General features: G+C 38.8%; 1 protein-coding gene across 2 annotated transcripts in view; it reads right to left on the bottom strand.

The window, feature by feature from the left end:
- LOC105485053 (phospholipid-transporting ATPase ABCA3-like) overlaps positions 1 to 17,042 on the bottom strand; it is a 178,404-nt gene that overhangs the window by 126,312 nt on the left and 35,050 nt on the right. For both annotated transcript variants that reach the window (XM_071084222.1, XM_071084221.1), the window contains exons 4-6: positions 15,671 to 15,798; positions 13,302 to 13,449; positions 8,363 to 8,622 (exon numbers count right to left, since the gene is read on the bottom strand). In XM_071084222.1, coding sequence (XP_070940323.1) covers positions 8,363 to 8,622; positions 13,302 to 13,449; positions 15,671 to 15,798 — 536 coding nt within the window. The remainder of the gene's footprint in view (positions 1 to 8,362; positions 8,623 to 13,301; positions 13,450 to 15,670; positions 15,799 to 17,042) is intronic.

Raw genomic sequence — 17,042 nt, 5'->3', positions numbered from 1 at the left:
ACACCTAGAAGTGAAAATGTGTTTCTAATAAGAAATAGTGTCAACAGCTTGGTACTGCCATAAAAATGCACATGTTGACCAACAGAAGAGAACAGAAAGTCCCCAAACAAACCCATGTATTTGCCATCGATTGATTTTTGACAAAGGTACCAATAATACACAATGGGGAAAGGATAGTCTTTTTAATAAATGGTGCTGGGAAAAATGGCTATCCATATGCAGAAGAACGAAGTTGGTCTCATCTCACATCATATACAAAAATCAACTCAAAATTGATTAAAGATTTAAATGTAAGACCTGAAACTATAAAATTACTACAAGGAAAACCACATAACATTGGTCTGGACAATTATTTTTTTTTTATTTGACCCCAATAGCTCAAGAACAAGAACAAAAATAGACAAATGGGATTACAATCAATTAAAAAGTTTCTTAAAGGAAACCCACACACATACACAGACACATGAAAATCCACAGAGTGATGAGACAACCTTGTATTGGAGGAAAACAATGTTAGATGTATACACCTGATAAGAAGTTAACATCCAAGTTATGTAAGGTATACACCTGATAAGAAGTTAACAACCAAGTTATGTAAGGAACTCAACTCAATAGGAATAAAACAAATAACCCAATTTAGAATGGGCAAAGGATCTGAATACACATTTCTCAAAAGAAGACGTACAAATGGCCAACATATATTAAAAAAATGCTCAACATCACTAATCATTAGAAAACTGCAAACTAAAACCACCATGAGATATCACCTCACATTTGTTACAATGGCAAAAAGACAAAAGGTAACAAGTGTTAGTGAGGATGTGGAGAAAAGTGAATACTTGTACACTGTTGGTGGGAATGTAAATTAGTACAGTTATTATGGAACACTTTATGCAGATTCCCCAGAAAACTAAAAATAGAATGACCATATGATCTGGTATTCCCATCCAGTTATATATTCAAATGAAATAAAATTAATATGTTTAGGAGAGATCTGCTCTCTTACATTAATTGAGGCATTATTCACAATAGTCCAGATATTACTCAACTTAGATGTCCATCAATAAATGAAGGCATAAAAAAGCAATTGCAACCAAAGCAAAAATTGACAAATGGGATCTAATTAAACTAAAGAGCTTCCGCACAGCAAAAAAAAACAAAAAACAGGGGGGCGGAGCAAGATGGCCGAATAGGAACAGCTCCAGTCTCCAACTCCCAGCGCGAGCAACACAGAAGACAGGTGATTTCTGCATTTTCAACTGAGGTACTGGGTTTACCTCACTAGGGAGTACCTGACAATCAGTGCTGGTCAGTTGCTGCAGCCGGACCAGGGAGAGCTGAAGCAGGGCGAGGCATCACCTCACCTGGGAAGCGCAAGGGGGAAGGGAATCCTTTTTCCTAGCCAGGGGAACTGAGACACACAACACCTGGAAAATCGGGTAACTCCCACGCCAATACTGTGCTCTACCAAGGATCTTAGCAAACGGGCACACCAGGAGACTATATCCCACACCTGGCAGGGAGGGTCCCATGCCCACAGAGCCTCCCTCATTGCTAGCACAGCAGTCGCGATCTCGGGCAAGGAAGCAGCGAGGCTGTGGGAGGGGCACCCGCCATTGCTGAGGCTTAAGTAGATAAACAAAGTGGCTGGGAAGCTCGAACTGGGTGGAGCTCACAGCAGCTCAAGGAGTCCTGCCTGTCTCTGTAGACTCCACCTCTGGGGACAGGGCACAGCTAAACAACAACAACAACAACAAAAAGCAGCTGAAACCTCTGCAGATGCAAACGACTCTGTCTGACAGCTTTGAAGAGAGCAGTGGATCTCCCAACACAGAGGTTGAGATCTGAGAACAGACAGACTGCCTGCTCAAGTGGGTCCCTGACCCCTGAGTAGCCTAACTGGGAGACATCCCCCACTAGGGGCAGACCGACACCCCACACCTCACACAGTGGAGTACACCCCTGAGAGGAAGCTTCCAAAGCAAGAATCAGACAGGTACACTCACTGTTCAGAAATATTCTATCTTCTGCAGCCTCTGCTGCTGATACCCAGGCAAACAGGGTCTGGAGTGGACCTCAAGCAATCTCCAACAGACCTACAGCTGAGGGTCCTGACTGTTAGAAGGAAAACTAACAAACAGGAAGGACACCCACACCAAAACCCCATCAGTACGTCACCATCATCAAAGACCAGAGGCAGATAAAACCACAAGGATGGGGAAAAAGCAGGGCAGAAGAGCTGGAAATTCAAAAAATAAGAGCGCATCACCCCCTGCAAAGGAACGCAGCTCATCACCAGCAACGGATCAAAGCTGGATGCAGAATGACTTTGACGAGATGAGAGAAGAAGGCTCCAGTCCATCAAACTTCTCAGAGCTAAAGGAGGAATTACGCACCCAGTGCAAAGAAACTAAAAATCTTGAAAAAAGAGTGGAAGAATTGATAACTAGAATAATTAATGCAGAGTAGGCCATAAACGAATGGACAGAGATGAAAACCATGACACGAGAAATACGTGACAAATGCACAAGCTTCAGTAACCGACTCGATCAACTGGAAGAAAGAGTATCAGCGATTGAGGATCAAATGAATGAAATGAAGCGAGAAGAGAAACCTAAAGAAAAAAGAAGAAAAAGAAATGAACAAAGTCTGCAAGAAGTATGGGATTATGTAAAAAAACCAAATCTACATCTGATTGGGGTGCCTGAAAGTGAGGGGGAAAATGGAACCAAGTTGGAAAACACTCTTCAGGATATCATCCAGGAGAACTGCCCCAACCTAGTAGGGCAGGCCAACATTCAAATTCAGGAAATACAGAGAACGCCACAAAGATACCCCTCAAGAAGAGCAACTCCAAGACACATAATTGCCAGATTCACCAAAGTTGAAATGAAGGAAAAAATGTTAAGGGCAGCCAGAGAGAAAGGTCGGGTTACCCACAAAGGGAAGCCCATCAGACTAACAGCAGATCTCTCGGCAGAAACTCTACAAGCCAGAAGAGAGTGGGGGCCAATATTCAACATTCTTAAAGAAAAGAATTTTCAGCCCAGAATTTCATATCCAGCCAAACTAAGTTTCATAAGTGAAGGAGAAATAAAATCCTTTACAGATAAGCAAATGCTTAGAGATTTTGTCACCACCAGGCCTGCCTTACAAGAGACACTGAAGGAAGCACTAAACATGGAAAGGAACGACCGGTACCAGCCATTGCAAAAACATGCCAAAATGTAAAGACCATCGAGGCTAGGAAGAAACTGCATCAACTAACGAGCAAAATAACCAGTTAATATCATAATGGCAGGATCAAGTTCACACATAACAATATTAACCTTAAATGTAAATGGACTAAATGCTCCAATTAAAAGACACAGACTGGCAAACTGGATAAAGAGTCAAGACCCATCAGTTTGCTGTATTCAGGAGACCCATCTCACATGCAGAGACATACATAGACTCAAAATAAAGGGATGGAGGAAGATCTACCAAGCAAATGGAGAACAAAAAAAAGCAGGGGTTGCAATACTAGTCTCTGATAAAACAGACTTTAAACCATCAAAGATCAAAATAGACAAAGAAGGCCATTACATAATGGTAAAGGGATCAATTCAACAGGAAGAGCTAACTATCCTAAATATATATGCACCCAATACAGGAGCACCCAGATTCATAAAGCAAGTCCTTAAAGACTTACAAAGAGACTTAGACTCCCACACAATAATAATGGGAGACTTCAACACCCCACTGTCAACATTAGACAGATCAACGAGACAGAAAGTTAACAAGGATATCCAGGAATTGAACTTATCTCTGCAGCAAGCAGACCTAATAGACATCTACAGAACTCTCCACCCCAAATCAACAGAATATACATTCTTCTCAGCACCACATCACACTTATTCCAAAATTGACCACATAATTGGAAGTAAAACACTCCTCAGCAAATGTACAAGAACAGAAATTATAACAAACTGTCTCTCAGACCACAGTGCAATCAAACTAGAATTCAGGACTAAGAAACTCAATCAACACCGCTCAACGACATGGAAACTGAATAACCTGCTCCTGAATGACTACTGGGTACATAACAAAATGAAGGCAGAAATAAAGATGTTCTTTGAAACCAATGAGAACAAAGATTCAACATACCAGAATCTCTGGGATACATTTAAAGCAGTATGTAGAGGGAAATTTATAGCACTAAATGCCCACAAAAGAAAGCTGGAAAGATCTAAAATTGACACTCTAACATCACAATTAAAAGAACTAGAGAAGCAAGAACAAACACATTCAAAAGCTAGCAGAAGGGAAGAAATAACTAAGATCAGAGCAGAACTGAAGGAGATAGAGACACAAAAAACCCTCCAAAAAATCAATGAATCCAGGAGTTGGTTTTTTGAAAAGATCAACAAAATTGATAGACTGCTAGCAAGACTAATAAAGAAGAAAAGAGAGAAGAATCAAATAGATGCAATAAAAAATGATAAAGGGGATCTCATCACCAACTCCACAGAAATACAAACTACCATCAGAGAATACTATAAACACCTCTATGCAAATAAACTAGAAAATCTAGAAGAAATGGATAATTTCTTGGACACTTACACTCTCCCAAGACTAAACCAGGAAGAAACTAAATTCCTGAATAGACCAATAGCAGGCTCTGAAATTGAGGCAATAATTAATAGCCTACCAACGAAAAAAAGTCCAGGACCAGATGGATTCACAGCTGAATTCTACCAGAGGTACAAGGAGGAGTTGGTACCATTCCTTCTGAAACTATTCCAATCAATAGAAAAAGAGGGAATCCTCCCTAACTCATTTTATGAGGCCAACACCTTCCTGATACCAAAGCCTGGCAGAGACACAACAAAAAAAGAGAATTTTAGACCAATATCCCTGATGAACATCAATGCAAAAATCCTCAATAAAATACTGGCAAACCGGATCCAGCAGCACATCAAAAAGCTTATCCACCATGATCAAGTGGGCTTCATCCCTGGGATGCAAGGCTGGTTCAACATACGCAAATCAATAAACATAATCCAGCATATAAACAGAACCAAAGACAAAAACCACATGATTATCTCAATAGATGCAGAAAAGGCCTTTGACAAAATTCAACAGCCCTTCATGCTAAAAACGCTCAATAAATTTGGTATTGATGGAACGTATCTCAAAATAATAAGAGCTATTTATGACAAACCCACAGCCAATATCATACTGAATGGGCAAAAACTGGAAAAATTCCCTTTGAAAACTGGCACAAGACAGGGATGCCCTCTCTCACCACTCCTATTCAACATAGTGTTGGAAGTTCTGGCTAGGGCAATCAGGCAAGAGAAAGAAATCAAGGGTATTCAGTTAGGAAAAGAAGAAGTCAAATTGTCCCTGTTTGCAGATGACATGATTGTATATTTAGAAAACCACATTGTCTCAGCCCAAAATCTCCTTAAGCTGATAAGCAACTTCAGCAAAGTCTCAGGATACAAAATTAATGTGGAAAAATCACAAACATTCTTATACACCAGTAACACACAGAGAGCCAAATCATGAATGAACTTCCATTCACAATTGCTTCAAAGAGAATAAAATACCTAGGAATCCAACTTACTAGGGATGTAAAGGACCTCTTCAAGTAGAACTACAAACCACTGCTCAGTGAAATAAAAGAGGACACAAACAAATGGAAGAACACACCATGCTCATGGATAGGAAGAATCAATATCGTGAAAATGGCCATACTGCCCAAGGTAATTTATAGATTCAATGCCATCCCCATCAAGCTACCAATGAGTTTCTTCACATAATTGGAAAAAACTGCTTTAAAGTTCATATGGAACAAAAAAGAGCCTGCATTTCCAAGACAATCCTAAGCCAAAAGAACAAAGCTGGAGGCATCACACTACCTGACTTCAAACTATACTACAAGGCTACAGTAACCAAAACAGCATGGTACTGGTACCAAAACAGAGATATAGACCAATGGAACAGAACAGAGTCCTCAGAAATAATACCACACATCTACAGCCATCTGATCTTTGATAAACCTGAGAAAAACAAGAAATGGGGAAAGGATTCCCTATTTAATAAATGGTGCTGGGAAAATTGGCTAGCCATAAGTAGAAAGCTGAAACTGGATCCTTTCCTTAGTCCTTATACGAAAATTAATTCAAGATGGATTAGAGACTTAAATGTTAGACCTAATACCATAAAAACCCTAGAAGAAAACCTAGGTAATACCATTCAGGACATAGGCATGGGCAAGGACTTCATGTCTAAAACACCAAAAGCAAGTAGCTGGGATTACAGGCATGCACCACCACACCTGGCTAATTTTTGTATTTTTAGTAGACATGTGGATTCACCATGTTGGCCAGGCTGGTCTCAAACTCCTGACCTTGTGATCCACCTGCCTTGGCTTCCTAAAGTGTTGGGATTACAGGCGTGAGCCACCACGCCTGGCCCCGTTTTATTTCTTAACAGAGCCATAATGAAATGGGGTTGCTTTCTTTATGATAAATTGATTTAACCATAACCTTATGATTTGTGTACTTTTCTGTTTATGTATGACAGGCTTAAATTTAAAAAAAATTAAAGAATAAATAGCATAAGCCATATGAATGAAGTCTGTATAACATCCTCTGGGTGACACAAAGGAAAAAGGATTAAATAATAGTTGAGAATTAAAGAGAAACATCAACAAGGAGATGGCAACTATGAAGGATGAGGCAGAAAGTTAACTGTGTTCACCAATCAGAGAACACACTCAAGAAAGACATTACAGTCGGAAGAAATAAACATATGCAAGCTTGAAAATCAGCCGGTCATTTTCGCTGGAGGAAAAGGGAGTTGGCTAAATAACAACAACAAAATGGAAAGTAGTTAGGTGCTAAATCTTAGGAAATCTGTTTGCTTAAATGGATTTCATTCAGCAGACAATAGAATAAATCAATCTCTAAAATTATTTCTAGCCATCTGCATTACAGGATAACTACTCTGGCAACAACGTGTGAGGTAGATTGGGGGTGAGCAAGTGGGTAAGGAGATGAGAAGAGCTAGTAAGAAGTAACGTGAACCTGATCTGTAAAGTGGTGTTGCCACTCATGAAGGAAAGAAAGAAAATGACATGACCTTTGACGATACAGAAGAGATCAGTGAAATGGAGAGACAAGTGATACTAATAGCTGAGGCCCAAAGTTATTGGGCCCCTGCTATGTGCCAGGCACTGTACAAAACACTGTACGTGAATTTCCCTTTTTTGCCTTGCAATAGTAGGTCTAGGTGATTGGAGGGTGATAACTTTCCAGGTAATATCTCACCAATATCATGACGGCCCTGCATGTCAGGTATCATTAGTGTCAATTTACATCTGAGAAAATAAGCTAGAAAAGTTATATATGCCATGTAACAGAAATAATAAGTAATACAGCCAAGGATTCAAACCTATGATTTATCAGAGTCCCTGAAACAAAGTGGATACTTAATAAATCAGTAATGAATAAATAAATAATCATTGAACGAATCATTGATTAAATGGCTGATGATGACTGGATTTTGAAGACAACATATTCTGGGCTAAGACATAATACTGGAGGGGACAATAAGAGGTCACGTATTTTAAATAATTCAGGGATCAGAAATTTGATTTTAGAAAATCACAGCATTGGCCAGGCGCGGTAGCTTACGCTTGTAATCCCAGCACTCTGGGAGGCCGAGGCGGATGGATCACCTGAGGTCCGAAGTTTGAGACCAGCCTGGCCAACATGGTGAAACCCCGTCTCTACTAAAAATACAAAAGAAAAGTTAGCTGGGTGTGGTGGCTCACACCTGTAATCCCAGCTACTTGGGAGATTGAGGCATGAGAATTGCCTGAACCTGGGAGGTGGAGGTTGCAGTGAGCTGACATCACACCACTGCACTCCAGCCTGGGCGACAAAGTGAGATTCGGTCTCAAAATAAATAAATAAATAAATAAAAATAAAAATAAAAATCACAGCATCATAGAATATTGGAAGTGAGTTGTATCTGAATTCATTTAGATATAATTCCAAGAGTCCAGTTGATTATTACTTTATTCCAGAGAGATTTTAGGGCATTTGGCATTTAAATTCTAACTGTAATATTCTTGTGAAGTAGACTTCTAGAACTAAAATGAAAAACTATACCTAGAATTCTAATTAAAAACAAAGTTATAGAATATTGCCAAGAAGCCTAAGTGCTCAGTTCTTGCCTGCTACTGAAACACAACCATCCATCAGTGTTGACTATGTAGAAATAATTGAACCTTCCACCAAATAAATTTGCCCCACACACTCAGAATTTTCTACAGAAGCTTCATCTACTACAAGAAAAGGGGAGTTACCTTCAGTCGATTTTCCTTTTCCCACACAAGGGATTGAACAAGGGTAAGATGATTCAGAGAGAAGATACATACAAGTACTAAAGGAATGAAAACACCAGAAAACATAAAGAAGAAATCATGGTAATACGATGGGTAGGGAAATCTCTGAACATAAACGCTGATATTGCTAAACAGCATTTCTGCAGCTTGGCCGCTATGATATTGCATGATGGCCTTATCCAGGGAGTGTTGCACAAACAGGAACCCTTCACTGATGTACCCTAAATGAGAAAACAAAGATTGATAAGTACAATAGACCAAAAAACAGCTGAGCTGAACGAAGAGAAAGGGAATTAATGTATGTCAGAGATAAAGCTAAGTGTAAGGAAGCTCTTCTGATAGTCTAAATTTCAGAGCAGCTATCATGGTTTTGCCACACAAAGACATAATACTTTCTAAAATGATCCTCACCCCTAGCTTACCAAAAGTGAAATATTGCATGAAATTGGAGAGCTGCTTTCTGCAATCTCAATTAATTTAAATAAGTGAGAATTGGATTAATTATCAGATAGGTAAAGACTTTGATTCTGTATCCTGGACACTTGAAGAGAGAAATGAAGCTCATACAACTAAGTGACATCAGTGAGTGATGCTGAAGTGCCACAGCTGAGTGACATACATGAGCTGACATCTGATAGTCAGTGATAAACCAAGTGTGGTCCTTTGACTGGTGACAGTATGCAAACAGTTTCTTAGTGGTGCATGAATTGAGCACAGAAATGAAGGACAAGCACTTAAAACTTGCATAGAAATGTAGCATTGCCATAACATCTAAAAACTATTTTTTATGTTAATTTACATAGGTCCTTGATATACTCTGAGTGTTATTCCTGTGTCAGATACACATATTGTGTGTATTTTCTCCCCTAGCAATCTTGCCTTTTTAATAGTGTCTTACATATGAGAAGTATTTAACTTTGATAAAGTCCTATTTATCCATTTCTTCTTTTTCCAATTTTTTTCAAAAGTGCCTTTTGTGCCCTAACCAATCACTACCTACCCTCAAATCATAAAGATATTCTCATCAATGTTGCCATAGAAGCTTTATCATTTTAGCTTTAGGATCATCTTGGATTAATTAATTTTGTGTAGGCTGTAAGGAAGTGATCAAGATTCATTCTTTCCATAGGAATACCAAGTTACTCCAGCAAAAGTTGTTGAGAAGATTTTTTTCCCCAGTGAATCATACTGGCAGTTTTGTAGAAAACCCTGTGCCCATATGTGTATATTTCCGGACATCCTATTCTTTCTGTTGGTCTATCTGTTCATCCTCACACCTATATGACAATGTCTTAATTACCGTAGTTTTACAGAAAATCTTGAAATCGGGCAGAATATGTCCACTGACATTGTTCTTTCCTAAGATTACTTTTTCTAATTCAGATCTGCCGAGACCGGCTCGGTTGTGGACACCCTAACCCAGCAGCACTAGAGGAATTAGACACACACACACAGAAATATAGCATGTGGAGTGGGAAATCAGGGGTCTCATAGCCTTAAGAGCTGAGAGCCTCGAACAGAGATTTACCCACATATTTATCGACAGCAAGCCAGTGATAAGCATTGTTTCCATAGATTAGAGATTAACTAAAAGCATTTCTTATGGGAAATAAAGGGATGGGCCGAAATAAAGGGATGGGTCTGGCTAGTTAGCTGCAGCATGAACATGTCCTTAAGGCACAGATCGCTCATGCTATTGTTTGTGGCTTAGGAAAGACTTAAGTGGTTTTTCCGCCCTGGGTGGGCCAGGTGTTCCTTGCCCTCATTCCGGTAAACCCACAACCTTTAGCGTGGACATCATGGCCATCATGAACATGTAACAGTGCTGCAGAGATTTTGTTTATGGCCAGTTTTGGGATCAGTTTATGGTCAGATTTGGGTGCCTGTTCCCAAACCAGATCCTTTTCATTTCCATGTAAATTTTAGAATAAACTTGTCAATTTCTCCAAAATAGCATGCTGAGGTTTTTTGTGTTTGCTTTTGGAGACAACGTCTCACTCTGTTGCCCAGGCTGGAGTGCAGTGGTACGATCTAGGTTCACTGCAACCCCCACTTCCTGGGCTCAAGCAATTCTCTCGCCTCATCCTCCCTAGTAGCTGGGACTACAGGCACATGCCACTGTGCCGTTTTTTTTTTTGTTTTTGTTTTTGTTTTTTTTTTTTGGTATTTTTTGTAGAAATGGGGTTTCATCATGTTGCCCAGAATGGTCTTGAATTCCTGAGCTCCGGTGATCTACCCACTTTGGTCTCCCAAGGTGCTGGGATTACGGGCATAAACAACCACAGCCCAGCCCGTGCTAAGATTCTGACTGTGTGTATATTGACCCTGTAGCTCAGTTTAGGGAGAATTTACGTTGTAACAATTTTGAGTCATCCAATCAAGGAAGTTAAAATATTTTACCACTTGTTGAAGTTCTTTAAATTTTTCTTTTAGAAGTGCTTTGTTATTTTTGATGTAGGCTTATTATAATTTATTTTCATGTATTGTACTTGTATCTTGGGATTTTACTAAGTTAACACATTAGTTGCAGTAGGGGTTGTTTTTTTTTTCAATTTCTTTTATCTGCATACATGATTCTGTCACCTGCAAAGAAATATAATTTCTTCCCTTCTTTTCCAAAATTAATGCCTTTTATTTCTTTTTCTTTTTCTGGTACAGATGAGAACTTCCAGGAATATGCTGAATAGAACTGATGAGAGCAAACATTCCTGGTATCAGGAGGGAAATGTTCAATTTTATCAGTAAGCTACAAACTTTTCACAATGTGCTTTATCAGATTGAAGAAATTCATTTTTTGGTACCTCGGGTAGGAAAATTTTTAAAAATATACTTTTTGGCTGCGCACGGTGGCTCATGCCTGTAATTCCAGCACTTTGGGAAGTGGAGGTGGGTAGATCACTTAAAACCAGGGGTTCGAGACCAGCCTGGCCAACACAGTGAAACCCTGTCTCTATCAAAAATACAAAAATAAGCTGGGTATGGTGGCACATGCCTGTAATCCCAGCTGCTGGGGAGGCTGAGGCAGGAGAATCACTTGAGCCTGGGAGGCGACGGTTGCAGTGAGTTGAGATCACGCCACTGCACTCCAGCCTGGGTGACAGAGGGAAATTGTCTCTAAATAAATAAATATTATATATATGTGTGTGTGTGTGTGTGTGTGTGTGTGTGTGTATAATCTTAGAAGAAAAATAGTCTTTGCAGAATAGTTGCAAAGGCAATGCAGAGAATTCCCATATACCATGCATTCTCAATGGGGTCACAATATATGAACACACCTACAGTGTATCTGTGGTATTAATACTTCATGGGGAAGCAGATATGGAAAAAACGTCTAAAGGTCTCCTTAGAAAGGCAATAATAAAAATGATTGAGAAATACTATTATATATCCTGCATGAAACCTCCCTAACTCCCTAATATTACATTTTACATTACCATCATACATTTGTCAAAACTAAAAACAAAAAAAATTGGTGCATGCAACAGCATTTATATTTTACACAAACTTTATTGCATTTTACCAGTTTTTCCCGAATGTCTTTTTTTTTTTTTTTTCTGTTCTAGGATCCCATTCAGAATATTGCATTGCATTTAGCTGTCACGTCTCCATACTCTCCTCTGAGCTGTTAAAGTTTCTCATTCTTTCCTTGTTTTTCATGACCGTGAGAGTTTTTAAGAATATTGGTCAGCCATTTTGGAGAATGTTCCACAATTTGGGTTTCATGTTTTCTTACTAGAAGACTAAGGTTATAATGCAGTAACATAATGCATAAGAAACATAAGATTTCATTTCAAATTTTATGACTGGAAAAATAATATTTGAAAATTATTATTTTTATTAATTTTTTTTTGGAGACAGAGTCTCGCTCTGTTGCCCAGGCTGGAGTGCAGCGGCATGATCTTGGCTCACTGCAACCTCCGCCTCCCAGGTTCAAGCGATTCTCCTGCCTTAGCCTCCCAAGTAGCTGGCATTACAGGTGCCCGCCACCACACCCAGCTAATTTTTGTACTTTTAGTGGAGATAGGGTTTCATCATGTTGGCCAGGCTGGTCTTGAACTCCCGACCTCAAGTGATCCACCTACTTCGGCCTCCCAAATTGCTGAGATTACAGGTGTGAGCCACCGCACCCAGCCTGAAATTATTTTCAAAGAGAATAACATACATCACAATTCTGCCACCCTAACAGAGCAATTGTTTTCATATTTGGGTATCTGTCCCAGTTTTATGTTGATGAATATGCAGTTAACAGAGCTATAATTTGATAACAGAGTTCTGAACTTGGCTTCTACAAAAAGATCTCATGAATATTTTAATGACTGCACAATGCTTTGTCAAATTATATTTATATTTGTACTATTAACTTACCATACCTAAGATGTAGGTTATTTCACATTTTTAAGAATTATGCTAAATCAATCAGTTTATTTCTTTGGTTGAATAGTTTCCTCAAGGTAAGTTTGCAAAGTTATTGGTAAAAGCAAAGCCCCCACACTAAATCCTTATAAATGGTAGGCTGTATAATAAGTTGACGTTTTTAAATTACTATAGTTATATTAAAAATCACTCATCAATCCAACAGGATAACACACAGTTACAATTAATCAGGTTGTGTTGGTACCTACAAATGTTCATTACGTCATGTAAGTCAAAAGTTCACAATTAAACTACATGAAAATATAAAGATACACAATGGTAAGGACCAGGAAAGGATAAAAGGCAATAAAAATATGTTGTTCAAAGATATAGAATGTTTCATATGGGGTTTTGGACATATTTAAAAATCACCAAAATAGTAAGTTCAAAATAAGCAGCTTCCATTGCAAGAGTAAAGAAACAGAAATTTAAATATGTAATGGCTCATCCTATATGACTGGGATATTAAGAATAAAGATCTGCTTACCAGGACTCCCCCCATCTTCATCTTCATTTCTGGGTCCCACCGAAGGGATAGGTGGAAAGAGAAAATCTGTCAGCCAGCTTGCTTCTTCATAAATATTTTCCAGCATATTACTCTTCTTTTCATTACTAAAACGCAGGTAATATTTTACCTAGAGGGAGCAATAAGAAACAATCAATATCTAAGAGCTCCCCCTAATCCCAAAATAATTAAAGAATAATCAGAAACAAAAGAAAGTTAAAGTACAACTGGGAATATGTGATTTCGAGGTAGACTGCCTGATGAGGCTGAAGTATATTCTGGACATCAGGAAGCGAGAGCAAATTTGTCCTAAGGCATCTATGCTCTGACTACATCTAAATTCAAGCCCACCTCCTTTAAATCCATCCTTTGTTAATTTTGTGAAATTTTTTATTGAGGTGTCAGCAACACTTAGATGCATACTGCAGGCTTGTGGTAAGCAAATATAGTGACAACTATAATTATGAATGTTTTTTTCCCTAAACAGACAGATGGCTGCATACTAAAATGAAATGTACCAAAAGGCATTATTAATTTTCCTTCCCTTTATGTCAGTCAAGTCTAGTATTCTAAGAGGAAAATCTCTTCCTCTCTTAAAAGCAATGATAGCATAAGGAAGACTCCGATATGAGAATGGAGGAGGAATGTGATAAGATCTAAGTGTGGAGTGTTGCATAATCTAATTATTAAATGAAAAGGTAGTATTACCTTTGGAGAACTGAATAAATGTCATGCTGAGGTTAACTAACTTTAAAAGATAAAAAATGCACCAGGAGTGGTGGCTCCTGCCTGTAATCCCAGCACTTTAGGAGGCTGAGGTGGGTAGATCACTTGAGGTCATGAGTTCGAGACTAGCCTGGCCAACATGGTGAAACCTTGTCTCTACTAAAACTACAAAATTAGCCAGGTGTGGTGGTGGGCACCTGTAATCCCAGCTACTTTGGAGGTGAGGCAGGAAAATCACTTGAACCCAGGAGGTAGAGGTTGCAGTGCGCCAAGATCACATTACTGCATTCCAGTCTGGGAAACAAAGTGAGACTCTGTCTCAAAAAAAAAAAAAAAAAGATAGCAAATGGACCAAGAGTTGTCAAAAGTCAGAAGGCTCAGACCAGAGAAATCAGGAAGAGTAGGAGGGACAGGCAGAGGCCATAGGTCTGGATGAATATTCATATACTCAGTTATCTAGATAAAAGTTTTAGGAACTTATCCCATGTTCAAGGAGGCAGCCCCTATTCCTCAAGGAGCTCAAATTCTAGTTGACGAAACATACTTACATTGTAGTATAAACTCAGTCACAGACACATGGTTAAGGTATTCATGGAAGGATGTAGGAGGGAAGGGGTACATGTGGTCAGAAGAGACAACAGAGAAAAAGTCACAGCAGCAGTTGCACAAGGTAAGCATGTGCAAGCCAAATATAGGGCAGGGAGAGGGAGACCATGCCAGACAGAAGAGGTGAAGTTTTCAATTGCACCAATTTAAATTTAAATTGCCAAGCCCAGTGTATACCATTGAGCCTAGATCAGCATCAGTTTACAAGGAGTCACCATCTTGAGGGACACTGACCTATATGGAGGAAGTTATGGGGTGGAATGAACGGATACCTATTACCCTAGTTGAAACCTGGCAGTTTTCCTTACTTTTTTTGTTCCATTGACAACCATCTGTATCCTAAATGCAGAATTTTGGCTCTGGGCATATCTATATGTTGTACTTTGGTTATTTCACTCAACACCAGAGACCCCAAGTTCAAAGCCTTGTCCTTGCTTCTCCTCCTTGGGGGGTTGTTATCAGAATCTTCCTTGGTGTTTGCAGATGTTCTAATTTTGATTCAGCCTGCTTCAGTCCTCGAGTTATTTTCTTTATTTATAATTAGAAGAGAAATTATGAGACTCACTCAAAAGAAAAAGGAAAAATTTCATGTTGTGTTCCCTGCTAATGAAGATGCGTATGTTTTATTTACTGCATCAGGTGTTTTGTCCCAGGAAATGTGCATTTTCTTTACCATCATCTGTAGGGCTACAGACAGTTGCCCTATCAGATGCAATGACAGAGGCAAGGTCCACAATTGTCAGCGTTTCCTATGAGTCCAGTTTATGAATAAAGCCTGGCAGGTAGTTAATACAATTCCTTCCACATCAGCATGAGGCACTGACTAAATTAATGCATGGACACTGAAGTTAGTTAGATCTGGATTCCAATCCCTGCTGTACCACATATAAGCACTACGATCTTAGGAAAGCTATGGTCTCTCCACTTACAAAATGGAAAAATGAACAAATACCTCTACTTCATTAAATCTCTGGAAACTGGAAGTAGAAATATGAGGTTTTTACATAAAACTTTCTCACCTTCAGTGGCAGGGGATCATTGCTATTTTTGAAGTCATGGTCAAAAACAATAGCAGCCAGAACCTTTTCAGAGTTATTTACTTCCTTAACGTAATCTTCAAATTCTTCTTCTGTAGAAAAGCCTAGAACTGTAGAGAGACAAAAGTCTAATATGTGAGTTGTCCATATAAGAGCAAAATATATGATAGCTCTTCCTACATGTAAGATGGGAGACTATTTTACATGGATAAAAGGCTACCAAAATATTGTTATTAAATTTCAAAACACTATTGCTGAAACACTGACATAATGAACTAATGGATACCTTGAGTGCATAAAAATGTTAGGGGTTTTAAAAAATTTGACCACAAGTTTAAAATCATAATAAATTGTTATAATAAATACAGTTAAGTAAACCAAGGAATAAAGGATGCTTCAAACAGTGTTTTGAAAGTTCCATCTTAGCTGTGCAAAAATCCCCAATAAAACACTGGCAAACCAAATCCAGCAGCATATAAAAAGTTTATCCACCATGATCAAGTGGGCTTCATCCCTGGGATGCAAGGCTGGTTCAATATATGTAAATCAATAAATGTAATCCAGCATACAAACAGAACCAAAGACAAAAACCATATGATTATCTCAATGGATGCAGAAAAGGCCTTTGACAAAATTCAACAGCCCTTCATGCTAAAAGCTCTCAATAAATTCGGTATTGATGGAACGTATCTCAAAATAATAAGAGCTATTTACGACAAACCCACAGCCAATATCATACTGAATGGACCAAAACTGGAGGCATTCCCCTTGAAAACTGGCACAAGAAAGGGATGCCCTCTCTCACCACTCCTATTCAATATCATGTTGGAAATTCTGGCTAGGGCAATCAGGCAGGAGAAAGAAATAAAGGGTATTCAATTAGGAAAAGAGAAAGTCAAATTGTCCCTGTTTGCAGATGACATGATTGTATATTTAGAAAACCCCATTGTCTCAGCCCCAAATCTCCTTAAGCTGATAAGCGACTTCAGCAAAGTCTCAGGATACACAATCAATGTGCAAAAATCACAAGCATTCTTATACACCAATAACAGACAAACAGCCAAATCATGAGTGAACTCCCATTCACAATTGCTTCAAAGAGAATAAAATACCTAGGAATCCAACTTACAAGGGATGTGAAGGACCTCTTCAAGGAGAACTACAAACCACTGCTCAATGAAATAAAAGAGGACACAAACAAATGGAAGAACATCCCATGCTCATGGATACGAAGAATCAATATCGTGAAAATGGCCATACTACCCAAGGTAATTTATAGATTCAATGCCATCCCCATTAAGCTACCAATGACTTTCATCACAGAATTGGATAAAACTACTTTAAAGTTCATATG

The sequence above is a fragment of the Macaca nemestrina genome, chromosome 18 (assembly GCF_043159975.1).
Source record: "Macaca nemestrina isolate mMacNem1 chromosome 18, mMacNem.hap1, whole genome shotgun sequence".
In the NCBI taxonomy this organism is placed as follows: domain Eukaryota; kingdom Metazoa; phylum Chordata; class Mammalia; order Primates; family Cercopithecidae; genus Macaca; species Macaca nemestrina.
This window is presented reverse-complemented; position numbering and strand designations above follow the sequence as displayed.